Source organism: Gobius niger (genome assembly GCF_951799975.1).
Source record: "Gobius niger genome assembly, chromosome: 4".
In the NCBI taxonomy this organism is placed as follows: Eukaryota; Metazoa; Chordata; class Actinopteri; order Gobiiformes; family Gobiidae; genus Gobius; species Gobius niger.
The window spans coordinates 15,335,126-15,352,832 of NC_136855.1; the positions used below are offsets into that span (position 1 = coordinate 15,335,126).

Here is a 17,707-nt window from a genome sequence, read left to right on the forward strand (position 1 = left end):
TGGATTGATGGCAGTCCAACTCATTCATCTCACAAGCCATTTGCAATTTGTCATTTTCCCTCCCTCTATCCCCCTCTTCTCTGGCCGTTGTTGTCTTGTCGGTTGAAGAAATCACTTTACCCCATGTATAAACATGGATCCGTGTATGAAAAATTTACTCGCAAAAGCAAATTTGTTTTTAACGAGTCAGCCCATTTCTGATATTGGAACATAAAAACACAAATTGGGAATGCGATGTGGTGCTGATGCTTGAAAGTAAAGATGGTAGGGGAAAAAAAGGGAAAAAAACTGGAAAAAAAAACATCAACGAGGTGTGAGACACGTTGAGTAAGAAAAGGTAAACAGAACTACTGTTTCACAGCCACAAACTGCACTTTTTTTTTCATATTATGTAAAGCACCTGGGGTGTATTGCGTAGGTGGAAAAGCCCTATATAAATTGAAGACCATCACCATTTACTCATTATCTTGCCGTGTACACTACTGGGGATGATACTGTAGTTATTGCAACATTGGATAGAGGCTCATAAGATTAGAAAATTAAATAAAAAATCTTTCAAAATAATAATACTCCAATTTCCATCAGACTGTATTTACATGGAGCAACTAAATAAAAGACAAATGTTGTGCTTTTCTTTGCTTACTTGGCATGTTGCCCCAACACAACAATGTATAAGTATCTTCAATTGGTGTTTATCCCCGCTATTATGGAAATTAGTATAGGAGAGTCCTCTGTCGCAGCCAGCGAATCTCAGGGCTAACCTACACATTTCACACTCATTTACTCCCAAGAAATCAGTCGCCAATTTATATAACCTATGGCAATTTGTGCGGCACGGTGGCGCAGCGGTTAGTGCTCGTGCCTTAGAACTAGAAGGTCTCTGGTTCACGAGGCATTTTTGTGGGGAGTTTGCATGTCTGCGTAGGTTTCCTAATCTTATCTGTATCATCCGGTAAAGAATTTAAGCAACAAAAACTGGTTTCTCCAATTGGATTATGTCATGCACCCAGAAAAAGTTGGGCGTATGAAGATCGACCCAGTTGTGTCATTGGGCAAGACATTAAACCCACAATTCCCATCACAGTCACAGTATGTGGTCGGCTCAAAAACGTTCAAATCACATAACATTTTAATGATTCAGTCAATGGTGGCTATGAAGTTACAGAAAACAGAATACATCTGAATGTAGCAACACTCAGGAGAGTAATGCTGAATTTGGTTGAGATGTTAATTGTCACCAGCGTAGCTTTTTATGAGTAACCCTGAGAACCAAATTTATATTCCAGGCCAAATTAAAAACGTATGGTTACTAGCAGGAAATAGGTCATCCATTCAGTAAGAGTTGCACAGTAAAACGAGTACATGCCTTTTCAAAAACAGTGAAAAGAGCCATTAATGATTGTGCATTTGATGAGAACGCTCATAATGGCACAAAATTTCTGCAGCTGCATGAAAAGTCATTACAGGACTAATGGTGTTCTTCAAATGTCACCGTCAAAGCACAGAAGCAGAGAGGAGAGTGGATACCCAAAGAGAGAGAGTCTTTTTTTTTTACATACAAACAAAGGCCCATACTGTACCAATGGCTGTCATTCTAACTGCAATACACGGAGTGTACAACCAAATTGTATTCAGTCAATGGTTAGACTAGTGTCTTCAAAGTTTTTATTATTTATGTCATCCTATGCAGCTTACACCCTATCCATGAAGTGATTCAAGAAAATAAATAGAAACTTAAAAGTGTTTGCCCATTATTCCAACGTTTGACAAGTCAATTCCAGCTTTAGTCGATGCATGTCATTGTGTCCTTGGGCAACACACTTCCCCAACTTTGCCTCCATTGTCTATGTATACCGGTGTAAAGTTTGTGAGCGCAAATACAAGACAATGGCTGCAAATTACCCTTGGCATTTCATTAAGTGCAGAAGAAAAAAAAAAAAATGCAGTGTTTAAAAAAAGAGCATATTCTTTTTTTTACACATACTTTAGTTGGTAGCTTTAATATGTTACAGTCACTTGCTTGAGTTTTTTCATTCACATGACTTTTGTTCGCTTCAGGAGGAGGATATTCAGAGAGAATCGTTGTCTGGTTTATCCCATGCGCTGTTCGCTGTTATGAATGAAAATACGTTTCTTGTTTGTGGCTATTTGTTATTTGAATTTGTTCTGATGACACTTGAACACTGTAGTATCACAAGAAAAGTAAGCAATCCTACAACCCCACATGGAGGTGGCAGCAGGGGCTTCTCGACACTCAGTGATGCGCTTCCGCATGGACCTGGCCTGTACCGTCAGTGAGCACACTTCTTGACAGTGAGGTCAAAATTCTTGCTTGAGAGAAAAGATGGTTTGACGGAGGAGTAATGGAGTCAATTGTTGTCAAACAGCACATGCCTGGCCTCAACAAGGATAGTGGGTCAGACACAATCTTCGGTGTACACTACGTTCACTGTTATTATGCAAATGATATTATTCTCAGATTTTCTAAATTGTTAACTCAAATGACAGTCAGCAAAACAACTGTTAGAGGATCATAGGAATGTGATTGAAAAAACCTCCCAATGATAACATTTTTTTTTCTTTTCCAAAAATAAATATAGTTAACGCCGCAAAATGCACTGTTCCGAATTATTACGCAGCACAGCAGCGTTTTAATACATTTTATAGCTTGTAAAGAACTGAAAATTTTGAATTTGCAGAATTAGGAGGTCATATTATTTACTGAAATCAAAAGCTATTTCAATCAAAAACATGGTCAAGTTACATTTAGCATAGGAGCCATTATTTGATTAAACTTGTGGGTTTTTGGAGAGTTTCTGCTTTCATATCTTTCTAGGATGTCAGAATAGCCTCCCAGAGTTGATGTTTTGATGAAAACTGCCTCCCACCCTCATAGATCTTTTGCTTGAAGCTCCAAAGGCTCTTAATAGGGTTGAAGTCAGGGTAGGATGGGGTCCACATCATGAGTTTCTATCCTTTTATGCCCATAGCAGGCAATGATGCAGAGGTGTTCTTTACAGCATGACATGGTGCGTTGTCATGCATGAAGATGATCTTGTTAGGGAAATCACAGTTCTTCCTTTTTTTGTACCATGGAAGAAAGTGGTCAGTCAGAAACTCCATTTATTTTTCAGAGGTCATTTTCACACCTCCAGGGAGCCTAAAGGGGCCAACCAGCTCTCTCCCCATGATTCCAGGCCAAAACATGACTCCGCCCCTCTTTACTGACGTCGCAGCCTTGAAGGGACATGGTGGCCATTCACCAACCATCCACTACCCCATCCATGTGACCATCCAGGGTTACACGGCACATCAGTGAACAAGACTGTTTGAAAATGAGTCTTCATGCATTTCTGGGCACACTGCAGCCGTTTCTGCAGAGCATTCATTATTTCACCCTTTTCATCAGCAGAGCGATCCTTCTTCTTTCCCATATTGCTTGAAAATAGTGGTCTGCTTAATAATGGTGAACGTTCTATTTCAGTAGTTTTTCCCTTAACTGGGCTTAACCTGAAAACAAATTATCACAGGTGTCTGAGATTGATGTCAGTGATTCAAAGAAGCCTGAGACACAATACCATCCACACTGAAATATCATTTGCATAATAACTGAACGCAGTGTATAATGAACTGCTTGGATCAAGGGAATGGCATGCAAAAGGGACTTAACAAATCCCAGTTTTGACGCAGATCCCAGAACAAAAACTATTCTAATAAGGGGAACTGCAAAAAGGTTCAGTAGGTGGGATAATGTCAGTCCTGCCCACACCACAAGGGACTGACTAGAGTTTAAATAGACCTTCAACTATGACACAAAAGGTGTACTTGCGTAGCTTTGAGGTCACACTGGCAGATGAGTAATGAGCCGAGTGAGTGGGGTTTGGCACTACCTCTTCATGTTCATACAAATTGTTTGTGTACAATTTGGTGTATGCACCACCTTTGACCTGTTATACTAAACTGACACTATAATCAAAATAACCAGCAATGCCAGGAGTTGTAATTACGGTTGGGCCATATCGTATCGCATATCGTTATCACGATATATTTTTTTGATATCGTTGTAATTTTTGATATCATGATATAATTTATGTTACACTCGGCTCCGTCAGAGCAGCATAAACACAGAGTAGATCATATTTACGAGGAAATCAGTATGGCGCTAAAAAAAAGAATGAAATATCTTTGCATAAATCTTCCAAACAGGCATAAGGCTGGAATTTTGAAGTAGTTTGTACATTGTCAATTATATCGTCAAATATATCGTTATCGTGACATTTCTTTTTTATATCGTGATAGAGATTTTAGGCCATATCGCCCTGCCCTAGTTGTAATCATCATGAAAAGCAATAAATGGATCATATGGCTTGTCTAGCATTAGTAGTAGTAGGAATAGAAGGGACAGGAGTGTCCAGTTAAAGAAGTGCTTTAAAAATAATAAAATGGCTTACTTTGTATAGAATGTATGTATGAGTATCAATTTTGTACCATTTTAATAATGCCAGATTTAGTTTTAAAATGTCTGAGTAAAAGTATAAACGTATTCTAAGCCAATGTTTAACAAGAGATGACAGCAAGTAAAAAGTCACGGTTTGCATATGGTGAACAAAAGCCTATTGAAATACAGGACAGGTTTTTGGATCTCATTAAAATACAGTGTTCTTTGCTGGTTCTTTGTCACTTTAGTGAAGCTTTATTCCTTTCCCTTTTCTAAAATATGGCCCATGTGCTATTCTTTCATTTGATTCCACACAGTGCCTAAACTAAGGCTTTTACTATTAGCTGCTTATTTTGTGCCAACCTCCTCACACCTTGAGGCTTCTACATTATTGTATTCACTAAAAGCAACAGAGGCATACAAATAATGTGTGGGCATAATCAGGGCCTACTCCAAACCTGAGAAGCATGTCCTTTTTGCTTATTTATCTACCATTTTCCATTCTTCATAGTAATTTACGAGGCCATCAAGGACAGCCTCTAGCACACAAAAGCTGTTCTTGTGGTAAAAAATACACTATTGCTTTCAAGCTACTTATTGGAAATTGGAAATATTGGATCTCTTTTCATAAGTTGGCCACACAGATGAGTGGAATATACGTACATGAATGAGGATTTCTATTGCATTACCTGTTTCACTCTGTGTCCACATCCCTTTCTTATTGTATTTTTACAACATATGCCTGGACATTACACTAGATCTATAACCTTATTCACTCTCTGCCACCCTTCCCCATCAAGTTGTGCTCTTTATGTTTGGTAATGAGCCGTTTACTGAAAAAATAATTCATGAAACACGGCAAGTTACAAGTATACTATTATTACTGTGTGGTGTTGCTAAATTAAACAAAGTTTCAATTTGACCCCAATGCGGAAGATTCTTGTTCCGCAACACCACAAATGACAAGTTAAAGTGGGGATATTATGCTTTCGGCAGGCATTTGGTAATAATCTCAAGCACATCTTTATCCCAATCTTACACACAGTTGGTTAGAAAATGCAATACTGATCTTAGCTTTAATTTTATTATTTTTAATTCATTTTCAGCAGCAGGTGGAGTAGTGAACCCTGCACTGCGCCCCCCTCCCTTCACCTGGCTTTCCCATCTCACCCACGCCCCTCACTCACACAATGCCCTTGTGATGTGTTCATAAAAAGAAGGGAAATATCAATAATCTTGTGTGCAACACACATAAATCAGCAGACTAAATAAGAAATTAAACATTTTTAGACTTATATTTATTTGTTAAACAGCAACTTTTATGTAAGTCGGTGTTTTTGCATGTTTCATTTAGAAATACATTTTTAGTGCAGCGGTTTTATTTCCCGCAACCCTTGAACGCTTCATTCACTTCCTGGTACGTGCTCCATTAAAAAAAAAAAAAGACCTGACAGCTCCCTGTAGATACTGGATATTGGATTACTAAACAAATGACATGGACATTTCATGAAGATTTCAGCTGCATCACAACAGGTCAGTCAGACGTTGACTATTTTTTTTTAAACTTTGGTCTTAATGCTAAACTCAGACCGCTAACAGTTGCTGCTGCAAATATTTGCAATTCCTGCATGTGTTTGTGTTGACATGGAGCGAGGGCAGGTGAGGGGTGTGTTTGGGGGGTGAGAGGGATGTGTTGGGGCTGAGGTGCTGAGCTTGTCTCTGCGTCTGAGTTAGCTCGCTGGAAACCGGAGTACCCAGTGGAAACAGGCACAGGGACAACATGCAAACTCCACACAGAAAAGCCCCGTCCGGGTGGGAATCGAACCTGGAACCTTCTAGCTGCGAATCACTGCACCACCGTGCTGCCCAAACCCACCATTCCTGTCCAGAAAAATGGAATAGCTGAGGGTGCCTTTAAAACGTGGGACCTCAGGAGGACCTTTTAGGAACAGGGGCTTTTTGGGAGCTGTTGCTGCGATGCTGGAGAAGATCCAAAGATGATCAAAAGTCGAAAGTTCGAAGCACAACTCCAGAGGTGTTTTTGAAAATTGTAACATCGTAAAAAGCTCGACTTTTTGCATAATTCCCCGCCTTTAAACGCCAGTAATTGTTAGCAATACAAATGATGCCAGGAAAGTCACAGTGCACCAGGAATGTGTAAATACATTGGTGGTAGATGTTGTCTGCCTTGTTTTGTAACTTGACATATTAGCACATACCAGTACCCTAGCGTGAAATGGCAAACTTATTTTGTGATCTTTGTTGGCTCTATCTAATTGGATGTTATTTATTAGAAGAAAAGAAGGTGAAGTAAAGGCCACCTCATTCCATGTTGTTCATTTTCCAGCTTTAAGGCCACGAAGTAGCCGCCTCGACAGGTGCGGGAAGACACAACTGTTTCTGTATTTTCCATGCCCATTTCAATAGGTTTGCTCGAGAGCTACACTATTTAAACATTTACAATCCTTCACAATTACAAAAAAAGTTCACTAGAGAGAATTGCGAACTGAAGGTTAAGGACACACTTGGAAAAGAAGTGTCACCTCCACACAAACATTGTAATCAACATCAGTCATCTAAATATAACCCGTCAACCCTCAATACACAGTTTTGAAATTTAGACAACACAAATTGTAGCAGCAAGCAAGTAAAACAAAAAGTTACAAAAAAGGCATATCTCTGCCAAGGCTATACCAAGACTGAAAGGATAATAATAGTTAATATTGTCACAGAATGTACCATTACTTTATGGAAAACGCATGTTAAGTTTCATCTTTGTACAATTAGAAATACTATTAAAGCTGATGTTTTCTGTTCAAACTGTGAAATGTTTAGTTTTGACCCAAACTCATTTGTAGCTCTCACAATCCCTCCTGCTCATCCAAACTGGTCAAGCAAATCAATCATCTGCATGTTTCACGTCCGTGTACAGCTTTGAGTGGTGGCAAAGTGAAGCAGGGTAGACCACCTCCAAAATAAATTGTATTAATTTAGATTCTCCTTTTATCTTCCATCGCTCAATAACAATGTAGGTGAAGACAATGCAACAAGGTCTGTTTTTGCTATTTATAACATACTTTGAGGTGGCAGAGTATGTTTACTCTACATACAATAACAAAAAGTCAGGTATCCCAGCTGTAACTATAATGCAGATATTATTATTATTTTTTTGGCTGATCCCACAGACCAGTCATAGGGGTTGCTTTTGTTCTGGGCTAGTGATTACAGACAACACAAAGTCAGTAAAAAACATACTAACCTTTTATTTCTGTAGGAACACATCGAAGCAGATCATGCAGTCAAGCCAAGCCAAGGTCGAAGGAAAAGGAGTGGGTTAGGAAAATGCAGGAAAAGCAGAGAAGTGGAAAATGATGGTTAGTGTTATTTGAAAGCATAATGCAAACAATATTTAATTCAGCATATAAAAGATGCAAGAAATACATTGAATTTAACACTTCTAAATAGGTGGAAAGAGATTGCATTTTTAAATTCACTGTGCTGCACTAAATGCAGAACTAAGTATCTCTAGAGGCCATAAGCGCCCCAGTGCAGGTGTCGTAGCATGTTACGTTTTGTTTACTCATTAATTGTCCGTGAGAGTAAATACTACACTGACAGAAAAGACAAAGGGAGAGAGGGATATTGTACATCCAATTTTTTCACTCAAACTTGGCTGTAAATACTGTTTAAGTGGCGCTAGCCCACAGTTAGCTTTGCTCATTAGCCTGTTGGCCTCTTCTTCGTGATTCCATTAGTGTGCATTGGTGGCTCCGACCCGAAGGCACGGAAGTTGCAAGTGTGGGTTTTCTGGCCAGAGACACCAGGGGAGATGAAAGATCCTCAAATCATCCCAACACTTGTATTACCCCCAGAGGGACTATGAAAAGGATTTATTAAGGTAAACAAGTTACTTAGTTCTTCTTTAACACCGAGTGATATCTATAATAACTATAGGAATATAGATTTAAACCTAAACCTAGAAAATGTGTGACGTGTACAATATAAACTGTTATTATGATGTAATGCAACTTAAATGATTTGATGATGAAACTAATAAAAGTGTCCTGCTCCATAAGTGTTCATTTGCCCTCGTAGAAAACCAGTACAGTCACTTTTTTTGTCCACAGGTCAGGAGATAATATGCTATGATTAAGTGAAAAAGTGCTGCAGCATGTCATATTAATTTTCTGGTTCCGTCGGAAGATAGCAAAGAGGGAGAGACTGTCTTCTTCCCATACAGTGTGACCCACCGTCTTCATAATACATAGCAACAACAAAGAGTCCAATTAAAGCCCTCAGGTGTCAAGGGAACACAGTTAAGCTCAAGAGTTCAGAGGCAGAGTGCGCCTCGTCATTAGCTACGCTTAATTCATTATTTGCAATTATACATCACAATCACAATGAGACCTCCACTCGTGGATCTTAGTGATTTAATTTGGTTAACCCCTCACTATTCAACGTTCACCTGACAGCTCGCTGAAGGCCTCCGGTTGCACTATCTTTTAAAGAAAGTCTTTAAGACTGAGCTTTTTTCCCTTTCTTCCACAAATCACTCTACAAAGAATGATGTCTAAACACTTGCAAAGGTGTGGGAGCAATCAAATGGCATGAATAGTTGAAGTAGCTGAAATGCTTATGCAACGTGAGTGGCCTGTAGCAAGGCTGGTACAATCTGTTCCTGCTATAAAAGAATAATTTAAGGAATCATTCAGTGTGGCTTGCTATGTTCACTTTGTGTGTACTTTGTCAGTACAAAATGGATGTATAGCACCAGAGTGAAATCACAATATCATACTTTATGAAAGAATTCAAATGTAACCTAAACCAATGTTATAAAGGTATGAACATCACAGTATGCAGAGTTTATGCTTATTACCTCATTTGAGCGGCATAATTAACCTCAAAACTTTGCAAAATCCTTCCTTCACAACCTTATCAGGTAACAAGCTACTAAATGTTCACATCGCAAGCAGAGCAATGCTTCGAGCAGCTGGTGTAAAAACAACATTCATTCATTTGATAGTAAATGCATTTTTCCACTGACATCTGCGCCTTTCTGTGTTACAGCGCTGTTTCTATTTTGTCTAAGCCCAAGAGGGAATGCAACAATAACACATAAATATTTCACTAAACAGTCATTTATGTAAAAGGGTACAAGTTGCATTATGTATGTTTACAAGAAAATTGGCCACACGATATAATCTCCATAAAATAAACCAATAAAGCCTTTTCCACCACAAACTAGGAGGCTATGATAACATCTCAGCAAGCCCGGTGGGGGAGAAATGGGCCTGCATGATTTGAGTTGATTGACCAAAGAACTTGACAAAGGGGTGCATGGTGATAAGATTATTCAACTTAGGTCACTTCATATTTTTCTTAAGAATTAGAATACCGACTTCCAAACCAAATATTTGTTTGACCCCAAAATTGTACATCCCTTTGTAAATGTAAATGTAAATGTAAATCTGGACTATTCACAATATTGAGTGATTTTACAAGTTCATGAGAGTGAACTCTGGGCTTTAAGCCTTATCTTAACAGAGGCTCTTATTAGATGTGCTTCTATGTGCAAGAAGCGGAAAACTGTATAAGAATTGTAAGTAGTGGTGAAGATTTTACAAATTTCTATGAACTTACATTTAAATAAAATGCAGTCTGTGTGCTCGACCTAGCATATTTAAAGCATTTTGTCTATTCAAAATGCAAACTAAATAGAATAGGTGTGAAGAAACATCTTCACTCTTAAGAAATGTGGTTGCCCTTGTAGAAAAAAAAATTAAGCTGTCACCAATTCAACTGAAATAATAATTTGCAAAGGTATGAGAAACAGTCAATACCAACAAAGTTCTAGTCTTCTGACTGGGCCCACAATTTCTTAAGCTGTTTAAGGTCGATGGGAGATGTGACCAAAAAATGTTATAATGCAGCTGGATAGGCTTCAATTGAGCCTGACTAAAACAGTATATAATGTCTTCTATTGGTGACAAAGTTGATTTTTCAAATTCCGATTTCTTGACCAAAGACAATAGACATTTTTTTTCTGTTCAGGAACATTATAAAGAAGCTGAGCTAGTAATCAAAGTCACTTGTATCACAGTATAAATGTCATTAGCATATTCATAAAAATAATTAAATAACTTGTGAAATACTTGTCAACCAGTATTGAAATACATTTGGCAGTGTCGGTATGCAACACTGGATGGACGTCATTAAGGCAAGAAGAGCCTTCATTTATTTAACAACGGAGAAATGGGAAATTAGAAAACCAATCTGACCACCACCATCGATTCCCTGTAAATGCTCACGATTAGATGTCATGTACCCATTACCTGCACTTTTAGTAGCATGCATACATTTTTGAAGAGCCTTATTTGGACATCTGAAGATTGCAGAGTATTGACTCATGAATCACTTCGATGAAAAGAGTGTCCAGCATAGAACTCGCTGGGGCAAAATTACCAGGATCGGGATTTTAAATTCATCTGCTTTTGATAGACCCCAAAAAGCAATTTAAAAGAAAATGGGAGTCATCTGGACTTAGACTTTTGAGGGTCAAATAATTAAGGGTTATTTTAGCTGGGTCAATTTAAAAGAAGCTGATCTAGTCCATGAAAAACAACAATGCTTTCAGACCACAGAAAGGAGATGGAAATAAGAAAGGACAAAGAAACCTGGGCCCAAAATGTAACCCAATAAAAAGCCAAATTATAGAGGCATGCTGTTCTTTCATTTTAGCTCGTATATTCAATATTCATACAAAAATAGAAAATGGCATTCCTCTTGATGTTTTTAATTGGAAACTTCTTTTAATTTTACCCACTCTGAAAGGTCATTTAGATACACTGGATCACAACAAAAAGAGAAGCAGCATCCGTTTATATTATCTATCTTTTTCTGAGTGGGGTATTCTGTGTGATCAAAATAAGATTAATAAAATATTATGTAAAAAAAAAATACAAATCTAATTTCCAATGTTACGCCAGTTATTTTTGTTTATACACCAAAAAACTGATGTTTGCATAAATATGTATTAACTGAAGGCAACCTAATCATATATCTCTTTCTCTGGTGACAAATCATGCTATTTGAAAAAATCCATCAGAAATGATCATGGCAAAGGCCACAACAGCAATAACTTCAAAAACTACGAGGTCTGTACTCAACTGTTTGCTACTACTGTATGGCACAGAAAACCTAAGTAATAATATTCAAGGGATATACAAATTAATATTTAATGACAAAAACTGTTTCATACTGTGTCCCCTTCAATGTTTAATGATGATCCAGATGCTGTTGTTCTTAAGTGAGATGAAACATGATGCCACATGGCCATGTTATTAAGTAAGAGAGGCACTCGTGCTTTGTAAGCTGCAATCTGGACCAGAGCCAGCCATGGAATAGGCTACAGTACAACTGTTGCATTTACTCAAGTACAAGTACCCAAGTAACTTTTTGAAGAAACTGTTCTTAGAGTTGTTATATCATTCAGTGCGTTTTACTTCTAGTTGAGTAATATTGTAATAACATATCTTTACTCTTACTTGAGATAAAAAAAAAATGTTACTTGTGCTGCTGTGAGTAAATCTGAATGTTACAAAAGCTTCATGATTACAAAAAATATATGAAGCTTATGTTTTGTGCTGCTTTTTCTTCAAAAATAAAAACAAATATGGCAATTCCCTTGGAAATATTGGGATATTTTTTTTACTTTTTCTCGTAATTTATGTCACAATTGAGACCTAAATCAGACTTCTCAAATAGTTACTCAGTACTCACAGTACTCAAGTCTCCAGGAACTTTTTACTTTTACTTGAGTAAATATTTGGGTCACCACTCTTAACTTGTACTTCAGCAAAATTATTTCAAAGCAACGTTACTCTTACTTGAGTAAATATTTTGGCAACTTTACCCACCTCTGACTACAACAAAGCAATGAAAAAAGCACTGATGAGGCAAAATGTATTTTCTTTAAAACGGCAAATTTGATCAAAGGTTCCCAAATGAGCCACTGCCCCATTTGGTGGATACTTTAAAGTTAAAATAACACCTAATATATTATCTCCAAGTCATTAACAATGACAAACTGTGGGGTGGTCATTCGTCTTATGTCATTTTCTTGTCTACAGAACTACTTTGCTATTGAGATGAGGCTCCATTATTCAACACATCGTCAGTAGAGGCCGACTGTGCAGTGCGATGTTGGAGGAAGTGCAGAGGGAAAGAGGAGGGCTCTTGTGTACCTTAAGACATGCAGTTGTGACAGGTAGATAACACCTGGATGAATAATTCAAAATGGCGTAAGCTAGCTGAGTCAGAGACAAGACTAGAAAGCAAAGATGTGTGAATAAATCATCAGAGAGGGGACTAATAGAACCCGCGCAGGACATGACTGATAACATCACGTTGCCTTGTTCTGGCTTTAATCATTCCAACAACCTTGTACATGAATATTCCATAACATGCAAACCATACTGATGGGCGAGAATGGTAACGGTATGAATGTTTTTAGATGCTTGACCAAAAACAACTTTTGCCTTTTATCAGTTCTGAAAAAAAGAAAGATTAGTAAGTATTCTAACGGTCTGTCCTTCCGAATGAAATCCTCTAAATTTGTCACTTTTGCTGAAAGAACAAAATGTGTTTTTACAAGCCGCTTTAGTCATAACAAAAAAAAAAAAATGCATGTCATAGGTTAGACTACTGGATCTCAATTGGTGGGACATGGGCTCATTTCCAGTGAGTCGCAGGCTTATGCCACAAATGAGTCGCCGCTGAAGAATTGTTATGATAGTTTTTGATAGCTATGCAGACGGTTCACTTCAACACATCAACTTTATTGGAACTGAATGTACATACTACTCCCCTCTATTGATCCCTATAGCACAGAATTCTGTTGCGCTGATCGTTATTGCACTTTTCGACCTTAGGCTACTGGAAACGTACATCCTAGGCCAGTCTAATGGCAGACACAAATCACAAGTGATATTTAGTCTGGGGACCACCAATTCATTTTCTTGTAGGAGAGGTGTGTTTACGATTGTCCATAGCCGTTTATTGGGGGCTACAAATGTCTATCATATGCGTCTGCACGTAACCATAGCCAATCATATCATCAATTAGATGACATATGACATACCCACTGTAAACTTTCAAGCTAAATAATTTAGAACACGGTCTAAATCTTAATCGAAAGATGGCATCGCGTCATGTTGGATCTGTAAAACTTTTTTTTTTCTTTATCCCTAAACAAACTACTCGCTTCCGTTTGTCGAATAGTGCGTCATCGTCTTGCCGTCCCTCCTCTGTTCTGTGATTGGTCCCCAAATCCATGTGAAGATTTCAGCCATGGTCCCTAAACTGATGTGAAGTTCGAATGATTCGAGTGCACACAGCAGTCTGGCGTTAGCCAGGCTACTTTTCCAGTTTTGTCGCTGGGACATTTTTGTGATTGTTACTAGGGATACTGGAAAAAAGCACGAATTTACAAATACAAACATCCGATACTGAACCGATACCAGTTTTGGCTCTCAACGCCTTAAACAACTTTGAAGTGAATGGGCATTAATATGGTGTATACTGTATGCTGTATATCATTATAAAGCGAAGAACTGGAGAATTCAATCACTTAGTTAGCTTTAACCTCAGTATATCTATTTTTGATCGCCGCGCAAAATGCTGCGCTAGCAATAGCATGCTAAAGGTAACGGGTGCATGCTAAGGCGAACGAAAACTAATCGAGGCTGGATCAGAAACTATAATAGTATTACCTAAAGAAGCCTAATACAATAAAATAACCACTGCTGAAGCCAAGTGCTAATATTTTAGTTTGAGAAACAACTGATCTAACATATTTGTAATGATCAGATCATTGTATGTGAGTTGTTTATGTTAATGTAGCCTAAAGCCTCATCATACAACCAAGGATAATAAGCCAAATCAGCATTGTCAGTACGCATGCGCGATAGTTTGATAGTTCAAATTTCACACCTAACCACGGTGTCAACAAAGCCCATTAAAACCAGACTATCATAGTAGAACTACCGGGTATTTAGTGACTATTACGTCGCTTAAAGTGGTTTTACGGCAATATGCCAGGTTTGCATTAATTCTCCATTGCAGTGCGACTGTCCACGTGGGCTAAGTTAGTTTATGGAAGAGTTTTGCTCTATTCACGAGTGCAATAAAGGAACCTCAAAGCGTTGTACATGCCAGCCACCATACGTGCTCATCACATTTCCTACTGTAAGAAAAGATCCAGAACATCGTGACGCGAATGGATTAAATTAGTAAGTTTGACATATAGCTAAGTAGTAATGCTATTTGTAACCAATACGTCTATTTACTTAATACAACAACTGTTTTTATTCATTCATTGGTTTAGCAAGGGCCACAAGTTATTTTTCTCTTCCCAGTAACACTGTGTCCCTGTTTCTTACAGAACTCTTTTAAAACATTGATTTTTAACGCTCAAAATATTCAATATCTGTGTCACACTCGGTGATGTTAACAGTTTGGGATACGATCTGGGTAGGCCTGACCTTTAACCTGGACCAGCATGCTTTGCGCTCGGTGAGATGCCGAATCCGCTTATCCTTGTTAATCCTTGTTAAATGTTTATCCATTTAACAAGGATGTTAAATGGATAAACATTTAACATCCTTGTTAAATGTTTATCCATTAGTTTATCAATAGTTAATTGATCTGTAAAATGACAGTAAAATGTGACTTTATTGATCCTAAAATGGAGAAAAGAGTCACTTCAATGTTTCACTCAGAGAAAGACACTTTTAAGAAAGTAAATATTGGATATCGACAGATACTCAAACCACAGTATCGGTATCGGTATCAAAAAAGCTGTCTCGGTGCATCTCTAATTGTTACCATACAACCATACTGCACTGTGCATTAGGGCAGTGTTTCCCAACCAGGGGTATGGGGATCCCTGGGGGCTTCGAGGACCTAGCAGGGGTTACTTGGAACTATTTCAGATTGAAAAAAGAGGAAAATCTAACATAATTTTTTATAGGAAAAGCTATATTTCTCAGTAAAATGTGTTGCTTTGGGAGAATTTTAGGTTTATTTGGACTGCAACATTGTCCTTTTTCTTACAAATACCACTTTTAAGTAATTACTTTTTAAATAAACTGCAACACCCTTGAGGTAGGGGGTATACGGTTGACCAGTGAAAGGCCAAAGGGGTACGAAAGACAAAAAACGTTGGGAACCACTGCATTAGGGCACAAGCAAGTCTATCCTTGGTCTATGGAATGCATTTCTGTTAGATACAAGACAAATAAGGCAAGTGTAAAAAAAAGGAAAAAAAAGACCCGATGGTGTTCTCACCTGTTCTTTGGGAGCCAAAAACCAGGGCAACTTTGATTAGTAAATTAGGTTTTGCATATTGGTCTTCATCAGCCGCAATCCAGAAACAGTTCTCAGACATTTCTTGGGGACGAATCTATAGAAGAAAAAAAGAACAAACTCCTCAGTTCAACCGTGATTAATGTGATTATTATTACAAATGTCTATCATAAGGGCTTCCTGAAACCCAGGCGTTATTTGAAGTGAATAAAAAATTTGTAAAAAAAAAAAAAAAAAAAAAAACTCTTTAAAAGAAAGTTGAGAGATTCAAGTTCATGCGGAGGATGGTGCCGCCACAGAAAGAGGGACATCCATAGCCTTGGGTCAAATCATGAAAAATGTATCTTGCAGTAGACTTAAATAGGCCTGATGCTGCTGATAAAAAATATACTTCGATAATTTACAGGTGTTACGCTCGCTTCTGACAGTAAAGGACTTTTTGGTTTATCGGCTCGCACAAAAATAGATTCGGTTTGAGCTACAAGCAGTGGACCATGAGAAAAGACATACAACCACGAGAGAATGGCAAATGGGGAGAAAGTTTTTTTCTTTTTATCCTACTGAAGGATGGTAGGTTTTGAAATCCACCAGACATTGTGGCAAGTCAAGAAAGTTTGTTTCAAAGCTAGCTGACAGGGCTTCAAACCTTGACATTTTTTATTCACATTCTATCTATACTTCACGGCTTACCTAATCAGCCGGTCCATATTTCTCCATCTTGCACATTTCTTATAGTCTGCTAGTATTTTGCCTCTCTTCAAATGACCCTTTTATAAAACCCTAAAAACATGACTAAAACAATGCCATATGGAGGGCTTTCGCACAGCTGTAATATAGGGCAACCATTCCCTTATGTTCTACCCAAAGGTACACCAGCAGCATATGGAGAAGTTTCTCTAACACCTGTAATGTACAAATGAGATTGAATTATTAATCGTTCAACAAACCACTATGGCTTGTACTGTGTGAATTAATACTGCGCTCACGGGAGGAACATCTGCAAAAGATGCCACTAAGGCCGACAAAAGCGTCAGATCATCTGGTATTTCCTATTATCACAGACTTGGCAAAGGTACAAGATGAGCAGTTTATTTTGAAGAACACATCTGCACTGTGAAAAAGTGACGCCAAGAAACATCAGGAACAAAGTTGAGAACAACATCAGCACCTAACCTGAATTTCTTAGATGTTTTGTATCACACATTTGCTGTTAAAGAGAAAGTAGTAGTGTATTGGCAAACCGTATGCTATTGTTAAGACATATCACATTTAAAAAGCTCTAAATTGCCTGTCCTGTTTCATTTTAGGAACATGAAAATACCTTTAGTCAAATGGACATTTTGTGTGAAAAATTTCAAATTATAAAAAGCCTGACATTTGAAATAAATATTCCACTTCTTAATAGTAAACCCTACAGTATAATGTGTATTTAGCTAATAACACTGAATGCAGACGTGTTGCCAGTAGCCTCCAGTCCATCCATCCATCCATTTTCTTCCGCTTTATCCGGGGCCGGGTCACGGTAGCCTCCAGTGTAGTCTAAAAATACACTACAATGTCTACATGACCTACCTTGGACCAGTTCAGGCGCTTCATGGATGTCTCGAGCTTGAATTCCTTCTTGGGTCGGAGTCCATAAGGCAGCACGCGAGGCGTGGGAGAGCCCATAGCACCTATGAACCCTGGGGGAGGAGGTGGAGGGGGGGCACCGAACAACGGTGGTGCTCCAGGAGGGGGCGGAGGAGCCGGGGGACCCCCGGGTAGCGGAGGGGGCGGTGGGGGAGGAGGCATCCCCGCTGGTCCTGGAACAAGAGCTTGGACTCTGGGCGCACACGGTGAAGAAGGTAATGCTTGACACCCTGGGACAGGTGCGAGGCCAACAGGTGCAGCACCAAACTGGAGAAG

The 17,707-nt window shown here is 38.5% G+C and overlaps 1 protein-coding gene across 1 annotated transcript in view; it reads right to left on the minus strand.

The window, feature by feature from the left end:
• LOC306962511 (protein diaphanous homolog 3-like) overlaps positions 1-17,707 on the minus strand; it is a 168,888-nt gene that overhangs the window by 117,345 nt on the left and 33,836 nt on the right. The window contains exons 17-18 of the mRNA XM_079555660.1: positions 17,375-17,698; positions 15,785-15,899 (exon numbers count right to left, since the gene is read on the minus strand). Of these exons, the coding sequence (XP_079411786.1) occupies positions 15,785-15,899; positions 17,375-17,698 (439 nt within the window). The remainder of the gene's footprint in view (positions 1-15,784; positions 15,900-17,374; positions 17,699-17,707) is intronic.